Here is a 23,592-nt window from a genome sequence, read left to right on the forward strand (position 1 = left end):
AAAAAATAGATTAACATATGCTTGTACTTTATAGTTTGCTAAAGCCATTCTTTCGGTTGATGGTTTATATCTTCAACATTCTTATTTTGTTCTCCAGACTACTTCTGGTATCCCCATCACTTAACAGTTCAGCGTCATTCTTCTTTTTATTTCCCTCAATCGAGACTATTCTTTCCTTTATCCACAGAGAATGTTCTTCCTTGAAGTCACCTTTAAAACTCTATTGGAGCCTGACAGACGCGACCACGCAGCAGATACCGCTCTCCAGCCCACCCGCGACACTACCTCTGACAAGATGCTGCCCCGGAAGCTCCCAGCCCACCTGGCCCCTCCCACGCCTGCGGCCGCCGGAGTTCAAAGTCCCCGCCCCCTCCGAGGAGTTTCCCAAAGCCCCGCGCGGCAGGTCGGCCGCCCTAAGATGGCGACTCCCATGCACCGGCTGATAGCACGGAGACAAGCGTAAGTGAACAGCCGATTCGGGACTCCACGCGGAGTGTGGGCGGGGAGACGCGCGTCGCCTGGCCAGTGAGAGGGCGCCGGGATGTAGGGCCGGCGTTGGGTCCCCTGTAGGGACTGGCGGAAGATGGCTGTGTCTCAAAAATGTTCCTTGCCCCTGAGGGACTCGGCCGACGGATAAGTTTAGTGACCACTGACGAGTTTTTTCGCAGAAGACGGTCGCTTTTTAAGGTCCGGGGACGCGATCAAAGCTGCAGTAAGCTGGCGCCTTTGGTTTTACCTTAGAAAACGCCCAGAATTGATTATTTGGTGGCTTAGACCCCTCTACTTACTCCACGCGTGGCCAGGAGAAGCCTGAAAGCCCTGGTCCTACCCCTTCGCTCCGGCCGACGTAAACTTCAGCTTCTTATGCAACCTCCAGCCCAGCTGGCTTTTCCTGCCTCTTTTCAGTTGCCTTTCCTAGAAACAGCCATCCTACAACGCCAACTCTTTAACCAAGCTATCTTCCCGCTTTCTGTCATTCATTCTCCCCTTAAATAAAAATTTATGTATTGTCTACCCTTGTATGCCAGAGTTTGAATATAAAGAAAAAGAGATGTGCAGCCTTCAGGTAGCTTACATTCTAGTGGTGGAATCTGTTTATAAACAAATACAATTTCAGTTTATACAACTGGTGATAAGATCTTTGCAGGAAATAAGATGTGATGGAAAAAGGGAAAGGCCCACGGTAGGTTGGGTGGTTGAAAGGCATCTTTGAGGAGGTAGCATTTGAAGAGATATTGAAAGGGCGAGAAAGGAACCAATAACAAAGGGATTTGGAGAAAGCAGAGCCTGAGAGTGACATAATTGCTTTGAGGCCTGAAAAAAGATTTTAAGAACTGAAAGATGGCAGTGTGCCTAACGATCTAGAGAGAGTGGCACAACAGATTTGCAAAGGACAGATAATATGGGGATCATCTCAGCTTCCTCTTTTTCTACCATCCTGAACACTCAAAACATTTGCCACATTTTTGTTCTTGCAGTATTTTATGTCATCACTGTTTGCATGTTTGTAATGTAGACACTAGCTAGCATATGTGTGTGTAAATATATATGTAATTATGTATATATTTCTCTTTTTTTTTTTTTTAAAGAACCCCACTCTTTTTCTTCTCTCTAAACTCCATCTTAGGTCTGGTGAGAAGATTTCCTTGGGCGCAAGGATAAAGACATGGGGAGACAAAGAGTAGTAAGCTTGGAGAAAGAAGGCTTTGGTTTTTTTTGTTGTTGTTTTGGTTTGGTTTGGTTTTGGGTACCAAGGATTGAAACCAAGGGCACTCACTGGACCACTGAGCCACATCCATAGCAGTATTTTTTGTTTTGTATTTAGAGACAGGGTCTCACTGAGTTGCTTAGCTCCTCTTTTGCTGAGGCTGCCTTTGAACTCTCCAGTCTTCAGCCTCCCATGCTGCTGGGATTATAGGAGAGCACCACTGCACCCAGCTGTTCCTTTGTTTTTTGAGGCAATCTCTTACTATGTTGTCCAGGCTGTTCTCAGATTCTTGGACTCAAGGGATGACCCCAGCTCAGCCTCCCAAAAACTAGAACTGTAGGTGCTCATGCATGGCTTGGAAGAAGGCTTTGCATTCAGATGGTTCTTTGGTGTTTTGTTTGTTTGGGTGGTACTGGGGATTGAACCCAGGGTTTGGTGCATTGGAACATTGTGTCCCGGAGCTACATTCCCAGTTCTAAAGTCAGACAGTTATGAGATCAAGAATGGTAAGGGCTGGGGTTGTGGCTCAGTGGTAGAGTGCTCGCCTAGTATGAATGAGGCACTGGGTTTGATCCTCAGCACCACATAAATATAAAGATATTGTGTCAACCTAAAAAATAAATATTTAAAAAAACGAATGGTAAGATGAAATACTTTAGTAGAAGTGCTAAATTCTAGTACTAGGATCCCATCCCTTTCCCCCTCAGACTTGTTCTTTTTTATTGTTGTTCTTTTTTGGTATACATAACAGTGACTGGGGATATAGCTCAGTTGGTAGAGTGCTTGCCTTGCATGCACAGGGCCCTGGGTTTGATCCCTAGCACCAAAGGGAGGGAAAAAAAAAAATAGATAGATATACATGACAGTAGAGTGTATTTTGACATGTTATACATATATGAAGTATAACTTATTATAATTAGGATGCCATTCTTGTAATGGAAGATGATGTGGAATTTCACTGGTTGTGTATTCATATATGAACATAGGAAAGTTATGTCGGATTCATTCTACTGCCTTTCTTATTCCCACTCCCTCCTTCTCTCCATTCCCCTTTGTCTAATCCAATGAATTTCTGTTCTTCTCTCCTCTCCTTTATTGTGTTAGCATCCACATATTAGGGAGAACATTCAGCGTTTGGTTTTGGGGGATTGGCTTATTTCACTTAATTTGATAGTCTCTAGTTTCATCCATTTACCAGCAAGTTCCATAATTTTATTCTTTTTTTAAAATATTTTTTTAGTTGTAGATGGACACATATCTTTATTTTATTTATTTCTTTTTATGTGGTGCTAAGGATCGAACCCAGTGCCTCATGCATGCAAGGCAAGTGCTCTACCGCTGAGCTACAACCCCAGCCCCATAATTTTATTTTTTATGGCTGAGTAATATTCCATTGTGTCTATATACCACATTTTCTTTATCTGTTCATCTGTTGATGGGCGCCTGGGTTGGTTCCATAGCTTAGCTATTGTGAATTGAGTTGCTATAAAACATTGAAGTGGCTATATCACTGTAGTATGCTGATTTTAAGTCCTTTGGGTATATACTGAAGAGTGGGATAATTGGGTCAAATGGCGGTTCCATTCCAGGTTTTCTAAAGAATCTCCATACTGCTTTCCAAAGTGATTGCACCAATTTGCAGCCCCACCACCAATGTATGATTGTACCTTTCCCCCTACATCCTCCCCAACATTTATTGTTGCCTGTATTCTTGATGACTGCCATTCTGACTGGAACGAGATGTAATCCCAGTGTAGTTTTAATTTGCATTTCGTTAATTGTTAGAGATGTTGAACATTTTTTCATATTATTTGTTGACCACTTGTGTTTCTTCTGTAAAGTGCCTTTTCAGTTATTTGTCCATTTGTTGATTGTGGTATTTGTTTTGTTGTTGTAAAGTTATTTGAGTTCTTTATGTATCCTGGATATTAATGCTCTATCTGAGATGGAAGTGGTAAAGATTTTCTCTCATTCTATAGGCTCTTTTTTCCGTTACTGATTGTTTCCTTTGCTGTGAAGAAGCTTTTTTGTTTGATACCATCCCATATATTGATTCTTAATTTTACTTCTTGTGCTTTAGGAGTCTTGTTGAGAAATTCCTTTCCTAAGCTGACATGATGGAGATTTGGGCCTACAATTTTTTCTAGAAGGCACAGGGTCTCTGGTCTAATGTCAGTCTTGCCCTTTTGAGTGTTGGCTCCATACTTGAATAAGCTGCTTATTTTTGTTTAAGGTTGCCTGCAGTGTCTAGGGTCCTTTAGATCCACTTCAAGTTGATTACACTTCATTGGTCTAAATTGGATTATACACGCCCAACCCTGACTACAGGTTTATGGAAACCATGATTGTTTTAGAGATCTTCTTTTCTTTCTTTCTTTTTTTTTTAAATTGATTTAATTTTTTAAATACATGACAGTAGAATGCATTACAATTCTTATTACACATATAGAGCACAATTTTTCATCTCTGTATATAAAGTATGTTCAATTAATTCATGTCTTCATACATGTACTTTGGATATTGATGTCAATGACATTCCACCATCATTGCTAACCCCCGCCCCCTCTCTTCCCCTCCCACCCCTCTGCCCTATCTAGAGTTCATCTGTTCCTCCCATGCTCCCCCTCCCTACCCCACTATGAATCAGCCTCCTTATATCAGAGAAAACATTTGGCATTTGTCTTTTTGGGATTGGCTAACTTCACTTAGCATTATAGAGATCTTATTTTCCTTCCAGCACAATTGAGTGGGTGCTCATAACCATTGATGAGCTGGGTGATAGGTTACAGGTCAGTGAACGCTGGAATGACAACCAAATGTTCCCTGTAAGTATGAAATGGAAATAAGATTTTTAGTCTAAGTGATATTTCTTGTTTCAGAAGTATTAGAAAGTTAAACAAATGTGCTGTTTCTATAGTGTGCATATTTTTCATACATGAGCTACACAGAAGTAAGAAATAAATCTGACCCTTAGGAGCTTTTGGTATTGTTGGAAAAAAAACATATAGAGTATAATAAACTCTATAATGGTTGCTGTGTATTTAGGGATTCAGATAAGGAGGTCTTTAAAGATTGGAGGAGTCCAGAAGAGTTTTAGGGACATATTTGGGGGAAGTAAGAGGAAAGCCTTGTTTTTTGTTTTTGGTACCAGGGATTAAACCCGAGGGTGCTTAACCACTGAGCCACATCCCCAGTTCTTTTTAAAAATATTTTATTTAGAGTTTCTTAGGGCCTCACTAAATTGCTGAAGCTGGCTTTGAACTTGATCCTCCTGCTTCAGCCTCCTGAGCCCCTTGGATTACAGGTGTGCACCATGGCACCCAGCTTTTTGTTGTGGTTGTTTTGTATTTTTTGTCTTTATTTTTTAGTACCAGGGATGGCACCCAGGGGCACTTAACCACTGAGCCACATCCTCAGCCCTTTTTTAATATGTTTTATTTTGAGACAGGGTCTTGCTAAGTTGATGAGACTGGCTTTGAATTGGCAGTCCTTCTGCCTCAGCCTCCAAGCCTCTGGGATTCAAGCATGTGTTACCACATCTGGAAAGCCTTTACTTTTCATTTTATATTTATCAAGAAGGTTTAATTTTGCTGGGCATGGTATAGTATATGCCTATAATCCTAAAAATTTGGGAGGTTGAAACAGGAGGATCAAAAGTTCAAGGCCAGCCTCAGCAATTTAGTGAGGCCCTCAACAGCAAGACCCTGCCTCAAAACTTAAATAAGATAGAAAGGACTGAGGCTGTAGCTCAGTGATAAAGCACCCCTGGTCCAATCCCTAATTCCAAAAAGAGAAAAAAAAAAAGTTTATAAATAAGAAGTATTTATTGGGGTTGGGGTTGCAACTCAGTGGTAGAATGTTTGCCTAGCATGTGTGAAGCACTGGGTTTGATCTTCAGCACCACATAAAACTAAATAAATCAAATAAAGGTATTGTGTCCATCTACAACTAAAAAAAAATAAATTAAAAGAAGTATTTATTGCTTTTATATATATGTTTATATGTTATCTTTATGTGGTACCAGGGATTAAACCCGAGGGTGCTTAACCACTGAGCCACATCCCCAGTTCTTTTTAAAAATATTTTATTTAGAGACAGGGTCTTACTGAGTTGCTTAGGGCCTCCCTAAAGCAATTTAGTGAGGCCCTCAATAGCAAGACACATAATGTTATGTGGTACTGAGGATCGAACCCAGGGCCTTGCACATGCTAGGTGAGTGCTCTACCACTGCGCCACAACCCCAGCCCCAGTATTTATTTCTTTCATGATGAAAAGTTCAAAACTTTTTAAGTTAGAAGTTAGTTATTAGGGGCTGGAGTTGTAGCTCAGTGGCAGAGGACTTGCATTGTGTAAAGCACTGGGTTTGATTCTGAGCACTACATATAAATAAATAAAATAAAGGTCTGTTGTCAACTAAAAAATATTAAGAAGAAGAAGTTAGTTACAAGAATGAGAAAGGACTATTGCGCTTTTTTTTTGGCAGTACTAGGCATCCAGCCCAGGGGCTTACACATGCTAGGCAAGCACAGTACCTCTGAGCTACGTCCCCAACCATTTTTTAATTTTTGAGGTAAAAATAATTTAATCTTTCTAAGTTGCCCAGACTTGCCTTGAATTTGTTGTCCTCCTGCCTCAGTCTCCTGAGTTGCAGGGATTACATATCTGATTGTTGTCATTCTTTTAGAATAGTTGGACTATACAGGACAGAGGAAAAATGAAAGAGAAAAAAAAGCCTTTTTTTGGTCCAGGGACCCAGGGGCATTTTATCCCCAACCCTTGATATATTTTATTTTGCAACAGGGTCTCCCTAAGTTGCTTAGGGCCTAAAATTGCTGAGGCTAACCTTGAATTTGTGAGACTCCTGCTTCAGTCTTCTGAGTCCCTAGGATTATAGATGTGGGCCAATGTGCCTGCTATAGGAGGGTAATTATGAACCCTGAGCAGATCTGTCGGTGATGTAATAAGCATGCTTAAAATCAATTGGAATTAAATTATTTTTATCTTTTAATTAATTAATTTTGGGGGGGGGTTACTGGGAATTGAAATCAGGGGTACTTAACTACTAAGCCACATCCCCAGGCCCTTTTATTTTTTATTTTAAGACAGTCTGGGGCTTGGGTTATGACTCAGTGGCAGAATACTTACCTCACATGGGTGAGGCATTGGGTTTGATTCTCAGCATTGCATATAAATAAATAAAAAATAAAGGTCCATCTACAACTGAAGGAAAAAAAGTATTGTTTAAGTTGCTTGGGGCCTCCTTAAGTTGCTGGAATTGACCTCAAACTTGAAATACTCCTGCCATAGCCTCCTGAGTCACTGAGATTACAGATGTAATAAAAATATATTGTGGGGCTGGGGATGTGGCTCAAGCGGTAGCGCACTCGCCTGGCATGAGTGCGGCCAAAGTTTGATCCTCAGCACCACATACAAACAGGGATGTTGTGTCCGCCGATAACTAAAAAATAAATATTAAAATATTCTCTCTCTCTCTCTCTCTCTCTCTCTCTCTCTCTCTCTCTCAAAAAAAAAAAAAAAAGAGAGAGAGATATTGTGTCCACCTAAAACTAAAAAATAAATAAATATTAATTAATTAATTGCAATTACACCTCCCCTATGTAAGTGGATTGTGGAATCCTGGTACTATTTAGGGTAATTTCTTTTACCAAACCCTCTTCTGAATTTCTCTACTCTCTCCAAAGGATTCATCTAATTTGGCTTAACAACAACAAAAAAACCCAGTAACATCTGGGAGTATTGGTGTATGCACCTGTAGTCCCAGGTGCTTAATGACTGAAGCAAGAGGATTGCTTAAGTCCAAGAATTGGAGACCAGCCTGGACAATGAACAACAGTAAGATCATGTCTCCAGAAAAAAAAGACCTCCAGGGCAGGGGTTGGGCTCAGTGGTAGAGTGCTCACCTAGCATGCGCGAGGCACTGAATTCGATTCTCAGCACCGCATAAATGTAAAATAAAGATATTGTGTCCACTTAAAACTAAAAAAAAAAGACCTGCAGTAATGATGTACTCACTTCCTACAGTGGCCAGTTATGTTTTTCATTTCTATCAAAAAGATTATGTTGCACCCGGCATGGTAGCAGAAATTATAGAATTTAGTGGCTTTTAACAATAAACAATCCCAGCAACTGGGAAGTTGAGGCAGTAGGATGGCAAGTTTAAGCCTACCCTGGGCAACTTAGCATAATCCCATCTCAAAATAAAAATGGGTGGAGATGTAATTCAGTGGTAGAATGCTCCTGGGATCAATCCCCAGTACCATTTTTTAAAAAATATTTTTTAGTTGTCAATGGACCTTTATTTTATTTATTTATATGCAGTGCTGAGAATCGAACCCAGTGCCTCATGCATGCTAGGTAAGCGCTCTACTACTGAGCCACAACCCTAGCCCCAATCCCCAGTACCATTCAAAAAAAAAAAACAGGTTTATATTGAGCTGAAAGGAAACAGATGTTTATGAAGCTAATCACTGCTTTCTTCTAACTTCCTTGTTTTTGTCCCAAGTTATGATTTGTCAGTTAAAAATTTGAGTGTTTTCCACTTGAATTGCTGTCAAGTCAAGCTTCCCATCTTTTTTCTTTTTAAGTTGTCAATAGACCTTTAATTAATTAATTAATTAATGTGTGGTGTTGAGAATCAAACCCAATGCCTCACACATATTAGGCGAGCATTCTACCACTGAGCCACAACCCCAGCCCTCTCCTCTGTCTTGTGTTGACTTATTGGTCTTAAGTGTCAGACTTTCATCTGTATACGGGTAAAAATGGGAGTTCATAACCCACTTGAATCAAATGTATGAAATATGTCAAGAACTATGTAATGTTTTTGAACAACTAATAATAAAAAAAAAGTGTCAGACTTTATCTTTGTTAAATTTTATTGTTAGATCCAGCACAGAGTTCCAGCTTGTTTAGATCTTTTGGACCCTGTTTCTTTCATTCATTCATCATGTTAGTTATCCCCGTCAGCTTTAGGTCAACTGCAGGTTTGATGAACATGCACAGTTGTATCCTCATACAAATTACTTATAAAAATATTGAACAAGTCTAAACTCAGGACCAGACTATGTGGGGTCATCACTGGATCTCTGTATTGACTTCAACCCATAAACAGCACTGTCAGCTGGTCTACCTAATTGTTCTGTGATGTTTTCGAGGAATATTGTGAGAAGCTTTCTAAGATGTCTTATTAAAAAATACAAAGGGGTATTAGATTGGATACCTCCATGATCGTGACTTGTCTTTCTGAATGAATTTAATAAATCCAGCCAGAATTTTGCCTGAAACAGATATCAGTCAAGTTCACTGGTCTCATTTGTGGAATCCACCTGTTTCCTGTTTTAAAAATCAAAACAGCATTTGCATACCTCTGTCTGACAGAGTTCCTCCAATGTACCTATGTACAGTATAACAGTCTTACCTGGAAAATCTTTTGGTGTGTCAGAAAACAGTCACCTGAGCCATGTGACTCACATACTTTCAGAACAGATAAAGGCTTTGTTACATACCCTTCTCTCAAATTTCTTGAGCTAGCATTCTATTCTTTTCATTCTGCACATATTAAGTTTGAGAGTTGAAACAATTACTGGGTGTCCTGTCTAGTTCACCCTTCCTGACTATGTGACTCTATGAGGGGCTGCTCCTTTTTTTATATATATACATACACATAAGTTGTAGAAAGCTAGTTGTACAAGTCGAGTATCTTTTATCTGAAATGCTTGGGACCAGGAGTGTTTTGCATTTTGGGTTTTTTTTCTTTTTTGATTTTGTAATATTTGCATATACATAATGAAATATCTTAGGGATAGGACCAAAGTCTAAATTCAAAATTCATTTATGTTTAATAGATAGCTTATACACATAGTTTGAAGGTAATTTTAATGCACTTTTTTTTTTTTTAAACTAGCCTTTACATTAAGTCATGTATGGACTTTTCCATTTGTGGCTTCCCATCAATGTTCAAAATGTTTCAGATTTCAGAGTATCATCAGGACTCCTTATAGAAATGGCTGATTTCAGGCTGGGCAATAAAAATGCAAGATGGGCCTGAGATATTTTATTGTACCAGAAAGCAATAAAGTACTGAAAGAATGAAGGAGCCATATCAGGCCATAGAATCTAGGAAATATTTGCCAAATAAATGATGGTGGGCTGGTGATATAGCTTATAGTAGAATACTTGCCTAGTAAGATTCTGGGTTCAATCCCCAATACCATAAGAGAGAGAGAGAAGGTGGATTATAACCTGTTGAATGAATTAGAAAAGAATTAATTCATATTGATAAATAATCTTTTAATGAAGAGCAGGATGTTTATATACATTCACAATATGAGTACTATATTAGTTATCAATTGCTGTAACAAATTATAGAATTTAGTGGCTTTTAACAATAAACATTAACTTACATTTTTAATGGTCAGGTATTCAAAAGTATCTTAGCTGAGTAGTTCTGACTCAGGATCTACCATGTGATTGTGGTCAAGATGTTGCCAGAGCCTGCAGGTATCCAGAATTGGAATTCTGCTTTCAAGATGGTTCAGGATGCCTTAATTCCTTGCCACATGGACCTTTCAAAGGTTGCTTGAGTATCTTCATGATATGGCAACTACTTGACCTAGTCTTCAAAGTTACAGTCCATCGCTCTGCTTTATTTCTATAGTTTGAAGCAAATGACAAAGTCTCATCTATATTCTAGGAGAAGGAAATTAGGCTCCACTTCTTGAAATGAGTAGTATCGAAAAACTTATGGACTTATTTTAAACTACCACAATTGTAAAAGGACACAAATTGGAATCCTGTGTCACCTGGTAGGATAGCAGTGAGAAGTATACAGCATCACTTTTGATATATTCCTGCCACAGATTCTTGGCTAAATCTCACCATGTAGGGTTATCAGATGTGGTAGTCAGCATCCAAGATGAACCTCAGTGATCTTTTCCTTCTGGTATACTTTTATGTAATCCCCACCCATTGTGATAGGGTTGGTCTGTGTGACCAATAGAATAGAACAAAAGTGATGATCACTTCCCAGATGAAGTTATAAAAGACTTTTTTCTTCTTTTGGTACTGAGGATTTATCCTGAGACACTTGACCACTGAGTCAGTTTTTTTACATTTTGAGACAGGATCTTGATAAATTTTCCAGGCTGGTCTTGAACTTGCCTTCTGCCTTAGCCTCCCAAGTAGTTAGGATTACAGGCATGTGCCAGTGCGCCTGCCTAAGACTGACTTCTTGAGTTGTCTTGGTTAGTCACTCTGGGGAAGGTGATGTTGTGAATTGTTCTGTGGAGTGAACAATATGGCAAGAAACTGAAGCCTCCTGCTAACTGCTACATGAGTGAGCTTGGAAGTAAATCTTCCAACTCAAATTGAAGCATATTCTGCAAAATAACTGGCCTGTAATCTAAAAGTGTCAAGTGGGGTACTAAAGTGATGTGACAAGGGCAAAATTGGTGCTGAACTAAGTGTTTCTATAAAGGACTTTTGATGAAACTTAAATGAGGTCTTAAGATTAAATAATGGGAATAAGGGCTGGGGATATAGCTCAGTTGGTAGAGTGCTTGCCTCCCATGCACAAGGCCCAGCACCATAAAAAAAAAAAAAAAAAAAGTAGGAGGGGCTGGAGTTGTGGCTCAGGGGTAGAGCGCTTGCCTCATATGTGTGAGGCATAGGGTTCAATTCCTCGTACCACATATAAATAAGCAAATAAAATAAAAGTCCATTGATAACTAAAAATATTTTTTAAAAATAGTAGGAATGTATCAACATTAATTTGATTTTAATCATTATATTGTTATGTAGAAGAATGTCCTAGTTTATAGAATATATGCAATAAAATACTTTGGGTGGATGAGGAATTAGGTTGGCTACTCACAATTGGTGCAGGAAGAATAGCTATTTAAACTTATTTACAATTTGTCTCGGAGTTTGTGATTGTTTCAATATTTAAAAAGCTACATAAAGGAAGAACAATATTCTTTTTATTTGTGGTTTTATTTTTTTATGGTGCTGAGGATCAAACTTTGTGCACACTAAACTACCACTGAGCTATACTCCCAGCCAGGAAATGCAATATTTATTTATTTTTTTATTGATTAAAAAAATAAATAAATGACAGCAGAATGCATTACAATCCTTATTTCACATATAGAGCACAATTTTTCATATCTCTGGTTGTATATAAAGTATGTTGACACTCAATTCTTGTCTTCATACATGTACTTTGGATAATGATGTCTATCACATTGCACCATCCTTGCTAATCCCCTGCCCCTTCCCTTTCCCTCCCACCCCTCTGCCCTATCTAGAATTCATCTATTTCTCCCATGTTCCCCCTCCCTACCCCACTATGAGTCAGCCTCCTTATATCAGAGAAAACATTTGGCATTTGTCCTTTTGGGATTGGCTAACTTGACTTAGCATTATCTTCTCCAATGCCATACATTTACCTGCGAATGCCATGATTTTATTCTCTTTTATATGCAATATTTCTTAAAATAAATTTTTTTAGTTGTAGATAAGTACAGTACATTTATTTATTTATTTATTTGCTTATTTATTTATTTATTTTTATGTGATACTGAGGATTGAACCCAGTGCCTCACACATGCTAGGCAAGCACTCTACCACTGAGCTACAACCCCATCCTAGGAAATGCAATATTCTTACAAATATTTCCTGGTATAGTTGTGCATGGATCTCTATTGAATAAATACCTATGAGGGGAATTACTGAGCCACAAAGTATGCATCTTTTCAACTGAAGTAAATGTGTTTTTTTGTGTGTATGTGTGTGAAATGGTTGTACCGGTTTGTATTCTTCATCAACAATAGATGAGTATTCCTCTTCCTGTATATCTTTGCTAATATTTTCTATTGCTGGTTTTTAATTTTAGTCTTTCTTTCCAGTGGTGTTTTATTAGAGCTTTAATATGCTTTTTGATCATGAATGAGCACTTTTTCTTTTTTATTTTAGTACTCGGCGGACACAACATCTTTGTTTGTATGTGGTGCTGAGGATCGAACCCGGGCCGCACGCATGCCAGGCGAGCGCGCTACCGCTTGAGCCACATCCCCAGCCCAGAATGAGCACTTTTTCATGTTTATTGTTCATTTGTGCTTTCCAGTCTCTTTTTTGTACTGTCTTTCCATTTTCTACTTAATCTTATTTTTCTGTTATACATAATTTTCTTATTAATTCATGACAGTTCTTTGTATAATCTGGAAGTGAGGGCATATTTATATATGTTGCAATAATCTCCTTTTTAGACTCCATTTTTATTCTTTTCATAATATATTTTAACTAATAAAAATTCTTTATTATTTGTATATTCATTTACTTGTGGTACTGGGGATTGAACCCAGGGACACACTACCATTGAGCTACATCCCCAACCTGCTTTTTTTTTTTTTTTTTTTTTTTAATTTTGAGACAGTGTCTTGCTAAGTTGCTTAGGGTCATGCTAAATTGCTGCAGTTGGCCTTGAACTTACAGTTCTCTTGCCTCAGCCTCCTGAGTTGCTAACTAAAATCTGTCATTTTTTCTTATGCTATACTTTCTTCTTATGCTTATATTTCCTTTTTTTTATGTGGTGCTGAGGATCAAATCCAGGACCTTGCACATGCGAGGCGAGCGTTCTACAGCTGAGCCACAACCCCAGCCCCTCATATTCTTATTATAGGATTGTAATAAGGCAAAAAAGACTTCTCTACTTGTTCTTTCACAAGGGGATTTTAGCTATTCTTGTCATTTTCAATTACTATGCACATTTTAGAATAAACTTGATCTACATCAGAGAAACTTGTTGAGATTTTGACTGGCATTGCTTTGAATGTGTAAATCAATTTTGGAAGAATTCACATTTTTTACAATATTGAATCTCCAGTCTTGAACATTAGATATCCTTCCATTTAATCACTTATTTAAATATTAAATTTCTCTCAGTAATGTTTATTTTATACATGGGAGTCTTGTACATCTCTTCTTTCATTGGTAAGTTTTTATTATTGTTATTGTTTTTGTTTGTTCTGGGGATTGAACCCAGGGGCACTTCACTTCATCATTAAGCTACATCTCCTTGGTTTTTTTTTTTTTTTTTTTTTTTGGTACTAAGGACTGAACTCGGGCACTTGACCACTGAGCCGCATCCCAGGCCTATTTTTCTATTTTAGTTTATTTAGGGTCTCACTGAGTTGCTTAGTGCCTTGCTGTTGCTGAGGCTGGCTTTGAACTGCTATCTGTCTCAGCCTCAGGTGCTGCTGGGATTACAGGCACGTGCCACTGTGCCCAGTTTACATCCCCTTTTTTATTATTTATTTTGAGATTGGGTCGTACCAAGTTATTAGGGGCCTTGCTAAATTGGTGAGGCTAGCATCAAATTTGTAACCCTCTTGCCTCACCCTCCCAGATTGCTGGGATTACAGGCATGTGCCATCACACCTGACTGGTATTTAGTAATTTTAAGAAAATTATAAATGTCATATTCAAATTTTTCATTTTTAACTTCATTTTGTTAAATAGACACTCCATTAATAGATTTTTATATATTGACCTTATTTTATCTAATACAGGGTTCCACAAACCATTGAACCCAGTGCCTCACACTTGCTAGACAGGTGCTCTGCCACTGAGCTATAGTCTCAGCTCACCATCTGACTCTTAATAGTCAGATCCTGATCTAAAAGACTTGCTCAAGTTGCTCATTACTTCTAAGTATTTCAGAATATTTTGTCTACAGATTCTTTTGGATTTGCCATGTACCTTATAATACATCATCAGTACGGAATGACAATTTTGTTTCTTGTTTTTCATTTCTTTCACCTATTTTTTTCTCCTTGCTATATTTCGGTCTGATTTTAGGGATTCGGATTTTTTTCAGTTTTACAGATGACTTGCAGCTGTGCTGCAGTCCATATAAGGTTTGGTTTATTCTTAGAACATGGTGCTTCAGAATCAACTCTGCACCCAAAGTTTATCTCCCTAACTTGAGACAAGTGATATGTACCCTCTTGAGTTTGGCAAACATCTCCAACATAAGCGTTGACTTTGGATTTCAATCTTCTTCCATATCTTGGCTTGGTTATTCTTATCCCCTTGTTAAATTCTCTGATTCCTCAAGTAGACTGTTAAAAATGTTTTGAATGAAATTAAACCCCTATCTCTCACCATGCACAAAACTCAACTCAAAGTGGATCAAGGACCTAGGAATTAAACCAGAGACACTGAGCCTATTAGAAGAAAAAGTAGGCCCAAATATCCATCATGTTGGATTAGGCCCCGACTTCCATAATACGACTCCTACAGCACAAGAATTAAAATCAAGAATCAATAAATGGGATGGATTCAAACTAAAAAGATTCTTCTCAGCAAAAGAAACAATCAGTGAGGTGAATAGAGAGCCTATATTTGGGGAGCAAATTTTTACCACACACACATCAGATAGAGCACTCATGTCTAGGATATGTAAAGGACTCAAAAATCTTAACACCAAAAAAAAACCAAATAACCTAATCAATGAATGGGCCAAGGAATTGAACAGACATGTCTCAGAAGAGGATATACAATCAATCAACAAATATATGAAAAAATGTTTAACATCTCTAGCAATTAGAGAAATGCAAATCAAAACTACTCACTCCAGTCAGAATGGCAGCTAATAAGAATAGAAACAACAATAAGTGTTGGTGAGGATGTGGAAAAAAGGTACACTCATACATTGCTGGTGGGACTGCAAAATAGTGCAGCCAATATGGAAAGTGGTATGGAGATTCCTTGGAAAACTGGGAGTAGAACCACCTTTTGACCCAGCTATCCCACTCCTCGGTGTATATACAAAGGACTTAAAAACAGTATACTACAGGGACACAGCCACATCAATGTTTATAGCAGCACAATTCACAATAGCTAAACTATGGAACCAACCTAGAAAACCCTTCAGTTGATGAATGAATAAAGAAAATGTGGTGTATATACACAACGGAATACTATTCAGCATTAAAAGAGAATAAAATCATGGCATTTGCATGTAAATGAATGGAGCTGGAGAAGATAATGCTAAGTGAAGTTAGCCAATCCCAAAAAAATCAAATGCTGAATGTTTTCTCTGACATAAAGGTGCTGATTCATAATGGGGTTGGGTTGGGGAGCATGGAGGATTAGACAAACTCTAGATAAAGTAAAGGGGAGGGAGGGGAAGGGAGGAGGCATGGGGTAGGAAAGACAGTGGAATGAGATGGACATCATTACCCTAAGTACATGTATGAAGACACAAATGGTGAGACTCTAATTTATGTACAACCAGAGACATGAAAAATTGTGTTCCATATGTATAATATGTATTTTGTAGTGCATTCTGCTATCATATATAACAAATTAGAATAAAAAATAATAGGAATGGGGTTGCAGCTCAGTGGTAGAACGCTTGCCTCGCATGCATGAGGTCCTGGGTTCAGTCCCCAGCACCACATAAAAATAAACAAATAAAAATAAAGATATTTTATAAATAAACAATAAATTAATTAATTAATTAAAAATGATTTGACTATCATTTCTAGTTTTGAGCTAAGAGAGTTTGTCAGAATTACCTAGTCTGTCTTTACTGGAATAGAACTGAAGAGCCAAGATTTGAACTTAGTTCTATTCAATTACACGGTATATACTTTGAATTACATACTATATTGCCTTATATGCCCTTTGTTATAAAAATAAACATCATTTTAAAAAGCATTTTTAGTTGTAGATGGATTTTATTTTGTATTTTATTTATTTATTTATTTATTTTTATGTGGTGCTGGGGATTGAACCCAATGTTTCACACGTGCTAGGCAAGAACTCTACCACTAAGCTACAGCCCCAGCCCCCAAATAAACATCATTTTACACTTTATATTATTTATGCTTTTCAAGGAAGAAAGTATCACAAGGAAAAAACTTAAGGCTTGTTTTTTTTCTCTCTCTTTTTTTTAAATTTATTTATTTTTTAGTCATACATGACACTAGAATGCATTTTGATATATAATACATACATGGAATGTACATACATCAATCTTATTGTGTATTCTAATCTGCTGCCCTTCCTATCCTCCCTATTCCTCCCCTCCTTTCTCATCCTTTCTCTCTATCCAATCTAATGTGACACACTTTTTTTTTTCTTTTTCTCATTACAACATCATATATGTATTCTGTATAACAATGAGGTTCTCCTCCCATCTTCTGTGCAACTCCCCTTCTCCCTCTTTTTCCCTCCCAACTCTCTTCCCTATTTAGTGGTAGTCTTCTTCTCATGCTCTTCCTCCCTATCCCATTTGGAGTCACTCCCCTTATATCAGAGAAGACATTCGGCATTTGTTTTTTAGGGATTGGCTAACTTCACTTAGCATAATATGCTCTAATGCCATCCATTTGCGCAAATGCCATGATTTTATTGTTTTTTAGTGCTGAGTAATATTCCATTGTGTATAAATGCCACATTTTTTTAAATCCATTCATCTGTTGAAGGGCATCTAGGTTGGTTCCACATTCTAGCTATTGTGAATTGTGCTGCAATAAACATTGATGTGGCTGTGTCCCTGTAGTATGCTCTTCTTAGGTCTTTTGGGTATAGTCCGAGAAGGGGAATAGCTGGGTCAAATGGTGGTTCCATTCCCAGCTTTCTAAGGAATCTCCATACTGCTTTCCAAATTGGCTGCACCAATTTGCAGTCCCACCAACAATGTATGACTATCTTTTTCCCCGCATCCTCGCCAGCACTTATTGTTGTTTGACTTCATAATGGTTTTTTTTTTTTCTCTTTAGTGAAGCAAATAAGCAACATGTTAGATGTCAGAAATGCTTGGAATTTGGACATTGGACTTATGAATGCACAGGAAAAAGAAAATACCTCCATAGGCCTTCAAGAACAGCAGAACTAAAGAAAGCTTTAAAAGAAAAAGAAAAATTATTATTACAACAAAGGTGGGTTTACATGTGGTATACAAAGGAATATTTTATAAGTACTTTTAGATTTTATTAAGAGACGAAATGTTTTGTGGTGGTTTTCCAGATTTTAATTATGTAATAGTGTCTGGGCACAGTGGCGCATGCTTGTAATCCCAGCAGTTCCAGAGGTTGAGGCAGGAGGATCACAAGTTCAAAGCCAGCCTCAGCAAAAGCGAGGCAATAAGCAGTGAGACCCTGTCTCTAAATAAAATACAAAATAGGGCTGGGGATGTGGCTCAGTAGTCGAGTGCCCCTGAGTTCAATCTCTAGTCCCCACTCCCCCCAAAAATTATATAATAGCGAATGTTTAGTGAATGCTTACTTGTACTAGGCACTATACTAAACTCTACAAGTATTAGCTTATTTAAGCCTCAAATCTATAATATTAAGGTAGATACTATTTTAATCCTCACTTTACATGTGAAGAAAGTGAGACACAGCGAGGACAGTAACTTGTTTCGTGTTGTGCAACTAGTAGAAAAGTTCATTGTTCAACCAACCAGTCTGTCCCTAGAATCTACGTTCTTAATCATTGCTCTATTGCCTCAACTATCAATGGAATGGCAACAGGATATTATAAGGTACATGATCTGAATAGATATGGTAAGCTATCCAATATACAATAAGTGTATCAATAAACTAGAGAATAGTATATATAATATACTATAATTTATGTTAAAAAAAGAATAATAGAATTATTTTTGAAAATATAAGTGATTGGTTATAGTGATTGCTTCCTACAAGAACTAGATAGGAGGGGAACTGGAAAATTATTTAGTCTTTTATGTTCTTTGACATAAGACATTCAAAATTCCTATGAGATGAGTATTTGTTTATTAAATAAGCTGAAGTAGGAAAGTGTTGGGTTTAATTAGTGTTGCAGATTAGAAGCAGCATCTTTATAAGGACTATTAGCTACATAATAGTATAGTAAACATCTGGACTTCCACAGAAGCAGTCTTCCACTCTGCACAGGTGAAATTTCTTCCAGGGTCATGCAGGGATAAACAACAACTTCTTCTTCTTCTTCTTTTTTTTTTTTTTTTTATTTTCTTTTTAGTTGTAGATGGACATAATACCTTTATTTTATATATTTATTTTTTTCTGGTGCTGAGGATTGAACCCAGTGCCTCACAGGTGCTATGCAGTTGTTCTACCATTGAGCTACAACTCCAGCCCATAAATAATGAACTTTTATATCATCAATATTCATGTGTACCTTTTCAGAAACAAACCTGTGTAAGAACATGCCTGTTAAGCAGGCACAGTGGCAAGCACCTGTAATCCCAAACTGATTGCAGGTTCAAGGCTAGCCTCAGCAACTTAGGCACTAAGCAATTTAGTGAGACCCTGTCTCAAAATAAAAAAAATTAAAAGGGCTGGAAATGTAGCTCATTGACATAGTGCCCCTGGGTTCAATTCTTGGTAAAAACAACAACAAAAAATTGTGCTTATTGGTTCTCCTCCTGTTCCACATTTCTTTTTGATTAAGTGGATTGTATATCATAGATAGCCTAAAATAGGAAACTTTCTACTTGGTTATAACAAGGAATACTGTACTCTGAGTATATGTTATAAAGCAAGTGTTTCTATGATGTAGAACAGCTTTGGGGAATGGCAGAAGGGTTTGTTTAAACTGTGTATATATTAACAGGACTTTTTTTTTCTCTATCAGCATGTCTATCAGCACTGGAGAGACCAATGTAGAAAAAAAGACCAAGAAAAAAAGGTATTTGTGGCTTTGGAAGTATTAAATAGATATATGTCATGCTAGTTGGTGGGATGAGAATGGTGATTTTGAAATAACAGATATAAGATTTGATTCTGAATTCTGTTGTTTGCCATTCAATAATGGTAATACTAACCTATTTGGAATTTATTGCCTCCATTTCTCCTTTTTTTGTGTCTTTCTAGAGTTCTTACACCTGGAAGTAGTAAATGTCTTCTTTTGGTTTAAAATAGGAAATTCTAGATGAATAGGAAATTGTTGGCCAGCCCTATCTGGTCTGAAATAGTTAAAATGAAGAGTATGAAGCTGGGGATATAATTTAGTGGTAGAGCACTACCTAGTATGTGCAAGACCCTGCGTTTCCTCCCCACCACCATCAAAAACAAAGAATATAAAAATATTTATTATTCTATATGAGATTTAAATAGATCTAATTGTTAAACTGCAGCTTTATTCGAGTATTATTCACTCTGAAGCATAATAAGAGTAGATAGGCTGATTGGGAACCCCATCCAAGAGTTTAAATTACTGAAGTAAAAAAGATCTTGTAAAGGGTGCAGTTGTGACTTAAAACAGGCAATTCCCAAAGCATCAAACCTAGAACATTCTGGCAAAGCATAACAATGTGCATCCATAATGCTATATGAAATTGCTTCTAAACATTCTATTACATATCAGCTTCCCATGTATATACTGTTCATTGTCTAATAGGTCGAAGAGTGTAACTAGTTCCAGTAGCAATAGCAGTGACAGTTCAGCCAGTGATTCTTCATCAGAGAGTGAAGAAACATCTACCTCATCTTCCTCAGAGGACAGTGACACCGATGAGAGCTCCTCTAGTTCTTCATCTTCAGCTTCCTCCACAACCTCTTCCTCCTCCTCTGATTCAGACTCAGACTCCAGCTCTTCCAGTAGTAGCAGCACCAGCACAGATAGCAGCTCTGAAGATGAGCCACCAAAGAAGAAAAAAAAATAATGGCTCTATCCATATTGGACTCATGGACCGGAAATATCAATGTGATTCTCAGAAGAGAACTTAGACAATGTTAAAGCCAAATAGGTTAACTGGTCAAACTTTCTAGAGTTCAAAAATCTCAGTGGCTACAGAGGCTGAGGCAGGAGGATTGCAGGTTCAAAGCCAGCCTCAGCAACTAAATGAGACCCTAAGCAATTTAGCACGACCCAGTCTCAAAATAAAAAATAAACAGGGATGGAGATATGACTCAGTAGTTAAAGACCCCTGGGTTAAATCCCCGGTAGACCCCCACTCCCACCCCCACCCCCGCCAAAAAAAAAAAAAAAGTTTCTAAGTGTTTTACATTGTAAAAACATAAAGATTATTAACATATACACATATATATTTATGCACATATATTTGACTTTTATTTTAGAGATGAATCTTGTTTTTCTTTTTTAATCCTTAAAATATATCTGTAGACTTTAATCAAAGCTGAAATCTAGTAAATATGTTTTTGTGATGGAACTTATTTTTTCTTCCTGTAAAAATAAATGCCATGCTTTGTTATATGTTAATGGTATATGTCAGGCAGGTTTTCAGGATAATGCTTAGAATATCTGGCAAAGAATTTCTAATGCTTTCGACTGTGTTACTATGTAAAATTTAATACATTGTTACTATAACCTTAGGAGTTTTCCTACTGTTAATAAATGTACTCTATTTTCATGTTTATCTTCAGAAAGTTATTTTGACTTTTTGTCCTGATAAGTTCATGGGACCTATAAATATATTTATACCTTTTAAATGCCGCAAGTTTCAAGTTGCTGTGTTATATCATTCAATTCCTTCTGTTTCCTTAAGTTCTTAGAGTTACCCTTTCTGAGGAAAATCATTCTAAAAAGGGACAAAAAATCTGAAACTAAGGAGTCTAATTTTGGTGCCTTTCAAAAAAATTCAGAGTATCTAAAAAGAAAGCAACAAAGTAAAAGTGCTATAAATATCTTTATGTAGTAAAAATACTATAAAAGGTACAGTTCAAAGTTGGAGAAAGTAGGAAGAAGAGTGGTGATTTTCCAAAAATCAGGACAGAGTTTGTTGCCTTTAAGAATGCCTTTCTGTGTTGTGGTTCATTGGTAGAGTGCTTACCTAATGTGTGAGGCACTGGGTTTGATTCTCAGTACCACATATAAATACATAAAAAATAAAGATGTATTGACAACTAAAAAAATATTTTTTTAAAAAAGAAGGTTGCCTTTTGCCATTTTTGTAATTATGGTATGACAATTTATATGGTATTTGGTAAATATGACAGTCTACTACTGAATAATGAAGATTAATGTTGTGTTTACATATCATATACACAGTTAAATCTAACATGAAGGTTAAAAAGGAAATACTGTACAATGTTCCATAAAAGTAAAATACCAGGCTAGGGATATAGCTCAGTTGGTAGAGTGCTTGCCTCACATGTACAAGGCCATGGGTTCAATACCCAGCACTACCAAAAAAAAAGTAAATTATTTATTGTGATGAGATTGGTTTAACATCACATACTGTGATGTCTTCTAAACTTTTTGGAAAAAGGTCTCATTTATAGAAAAATCTTGATTTGGTTTAAATATAGGTTTTCAAAACTTTTTTAAAAAATAATTCAATGAGAAAGTGGTAGAAAGCTACTTTTGAAGAAAATGAGCTTCTCTTTACATGTTTAAATATATGTATGTTTTGAGTTTAGAAAGTCTGTAATTACCTGTAAATTTTGTAGAACCATCTGCTTTCATTTGTAAATAAACTTTACTTTAAAAAATATTTCAGAAGGCTTCACCGAGAATATATCACTTCACAGGTAGATTTAATAAATCACTCTTCAAACATACTAACACTGTTCGTTGTCTCTGCAAGGGCAATTTTTCCAAGCTAAAGAACTTAGAAGAGAAAAAAGTATGTACCTAGGAAGCATTCCTTGCAATTAAATAAAACTCAGAACTTATGCTCACAAGCTTAAATTCTTTGCTATTTTATTTAATGCCAGTTCTTACTCCTTTTGAAGCTAAGGGCATTTAAACAAATTCTAATTTTAATTTTTTACTGTTACACCTGTTAAATGTATACTTGCAGAAGTATAGAAGGCAGGAATTTGATTCTTTTCTAATCATGTATTCCTGGGGCGGGGGACGGGACAGAATCAGTGGCAGAGTATAGACTTACTTGGAAAGACTTTCTCTCCATCCCGCCCAGGAGCAGGACTCTGGGAGTTGAATCCCTGGTGAATATAGGAAATGTATTATTCCTCAACCATAATCATGTCAAAAAAAGATTTTCGTTCCACAAACATTTCATTAGAGTGATTGTACAAAATAGTACTTACAGCCTAGAATCAAAACACAGTGTTAGCCATAAATTAACACCAGAAGTGGAAATAAAGCTCCAAAGACAATGTTGTAATTCTAATTTTTAAGTTTTTATTTTTGGGGCTGGGGATGTGGCTCAAGCGGTAGTGCACTCGCCTGGCATGCGTGCGGCCCGGGTTCGATCCTCAGCACCACATACAAACAAAGATGTTGTGTCCGCTGAAAACTAAAAACAAATAAATATTAAAGTTTTTATTTTGAACTGATTGTATATTTACAGAAAGTTTGCATTAATAGTACAGTTTCTTTATATTTTCTACCTAGCTTCCCCTAATCTTAACATCTTACATAATCACAGTACAACTGTTAGAGCCAAGAAATTAACATTTGGCAAAATAAATCAAGAAACTTACTTCTATTTGACCAGTTTTCCAACTAATATCCATTTTGTCTTTCAGAATACTATCTAGAAACTGCATTCTGTTTCTTCTACCTTTCCTTTAATCTCAAAAGTTCCTCATTCTTGTCTTTCATACCCTTTCAATTATGAAGAGATTTTATCAGTTATTTTGTCTAATGGCCTCCATTTGGGTCTATCTTTTTTGTGTGTGTGTGTGACTGAGGTTTTTGGAAGAGGATCATAGAAATGAAGTGTCCTCAGTTCTTTATATCACAGAATTCTGGCACCAGCCTTGATCACTTGTTTATGGTGGTTTCTGTTAGATTTTTCTGTGTTATAGTTTTCCCTTTTTAGTTAATAGATATCTTGGAGATATTTTAACCATAAGCAACTGGTTTTTCCTCAAAGTCACCTACTAGTTTTAGTGGCTATTGTCCACAACAGCTGTTATTCT

At 37.1% G+C, this 23,592-nt stretch overlaps 1 protein-coding gene across 1 annotated transcript; it reads left to right on the forward strand.

Moving 5' to 3' along the window:
* The first annotated feature begins 398 nt into the window (after positions 1-398).
* Zcchc10 (zinc finger CCHC-type containing 10) lies at positions 399-23,000 on the forward strand. Its single transcript, XM_027949657.2, has 4 exons — positions 399-459; positions 17,518-17,676; positions 19,376-19,429; positions 20,141-23,000. The coding sequence occupies exons 1-4, from the start codon at positions 419-421 to the stop codon at positions 20,403-20,405; spliced, it is 519 nt and encodes a 172-aa protein (XP_027805458.1). The 5' UTR covers positions 399-418; the 3' UTR covers positions 20,406-23,000.
* The last annotated feature ends 592 nt before the right edge of the window (positions 23,001-23,592 follow it).

This window comes from Marmota flaviventris, chromosome 5 (genome assembly GCF_047511675.1).
Source record: "Marmota flaviventris isolate mMarFla1 chromosome 5, mMarFla1.hap1, whole genome shotgun sequence".
Taxonomy (NCBI): domain Eukaryota; kingdom Metazoa; phylum Chordata; class Mammalia; order Rodentia; family Sciuridae; genus Marmota; species Marmota flaviventris.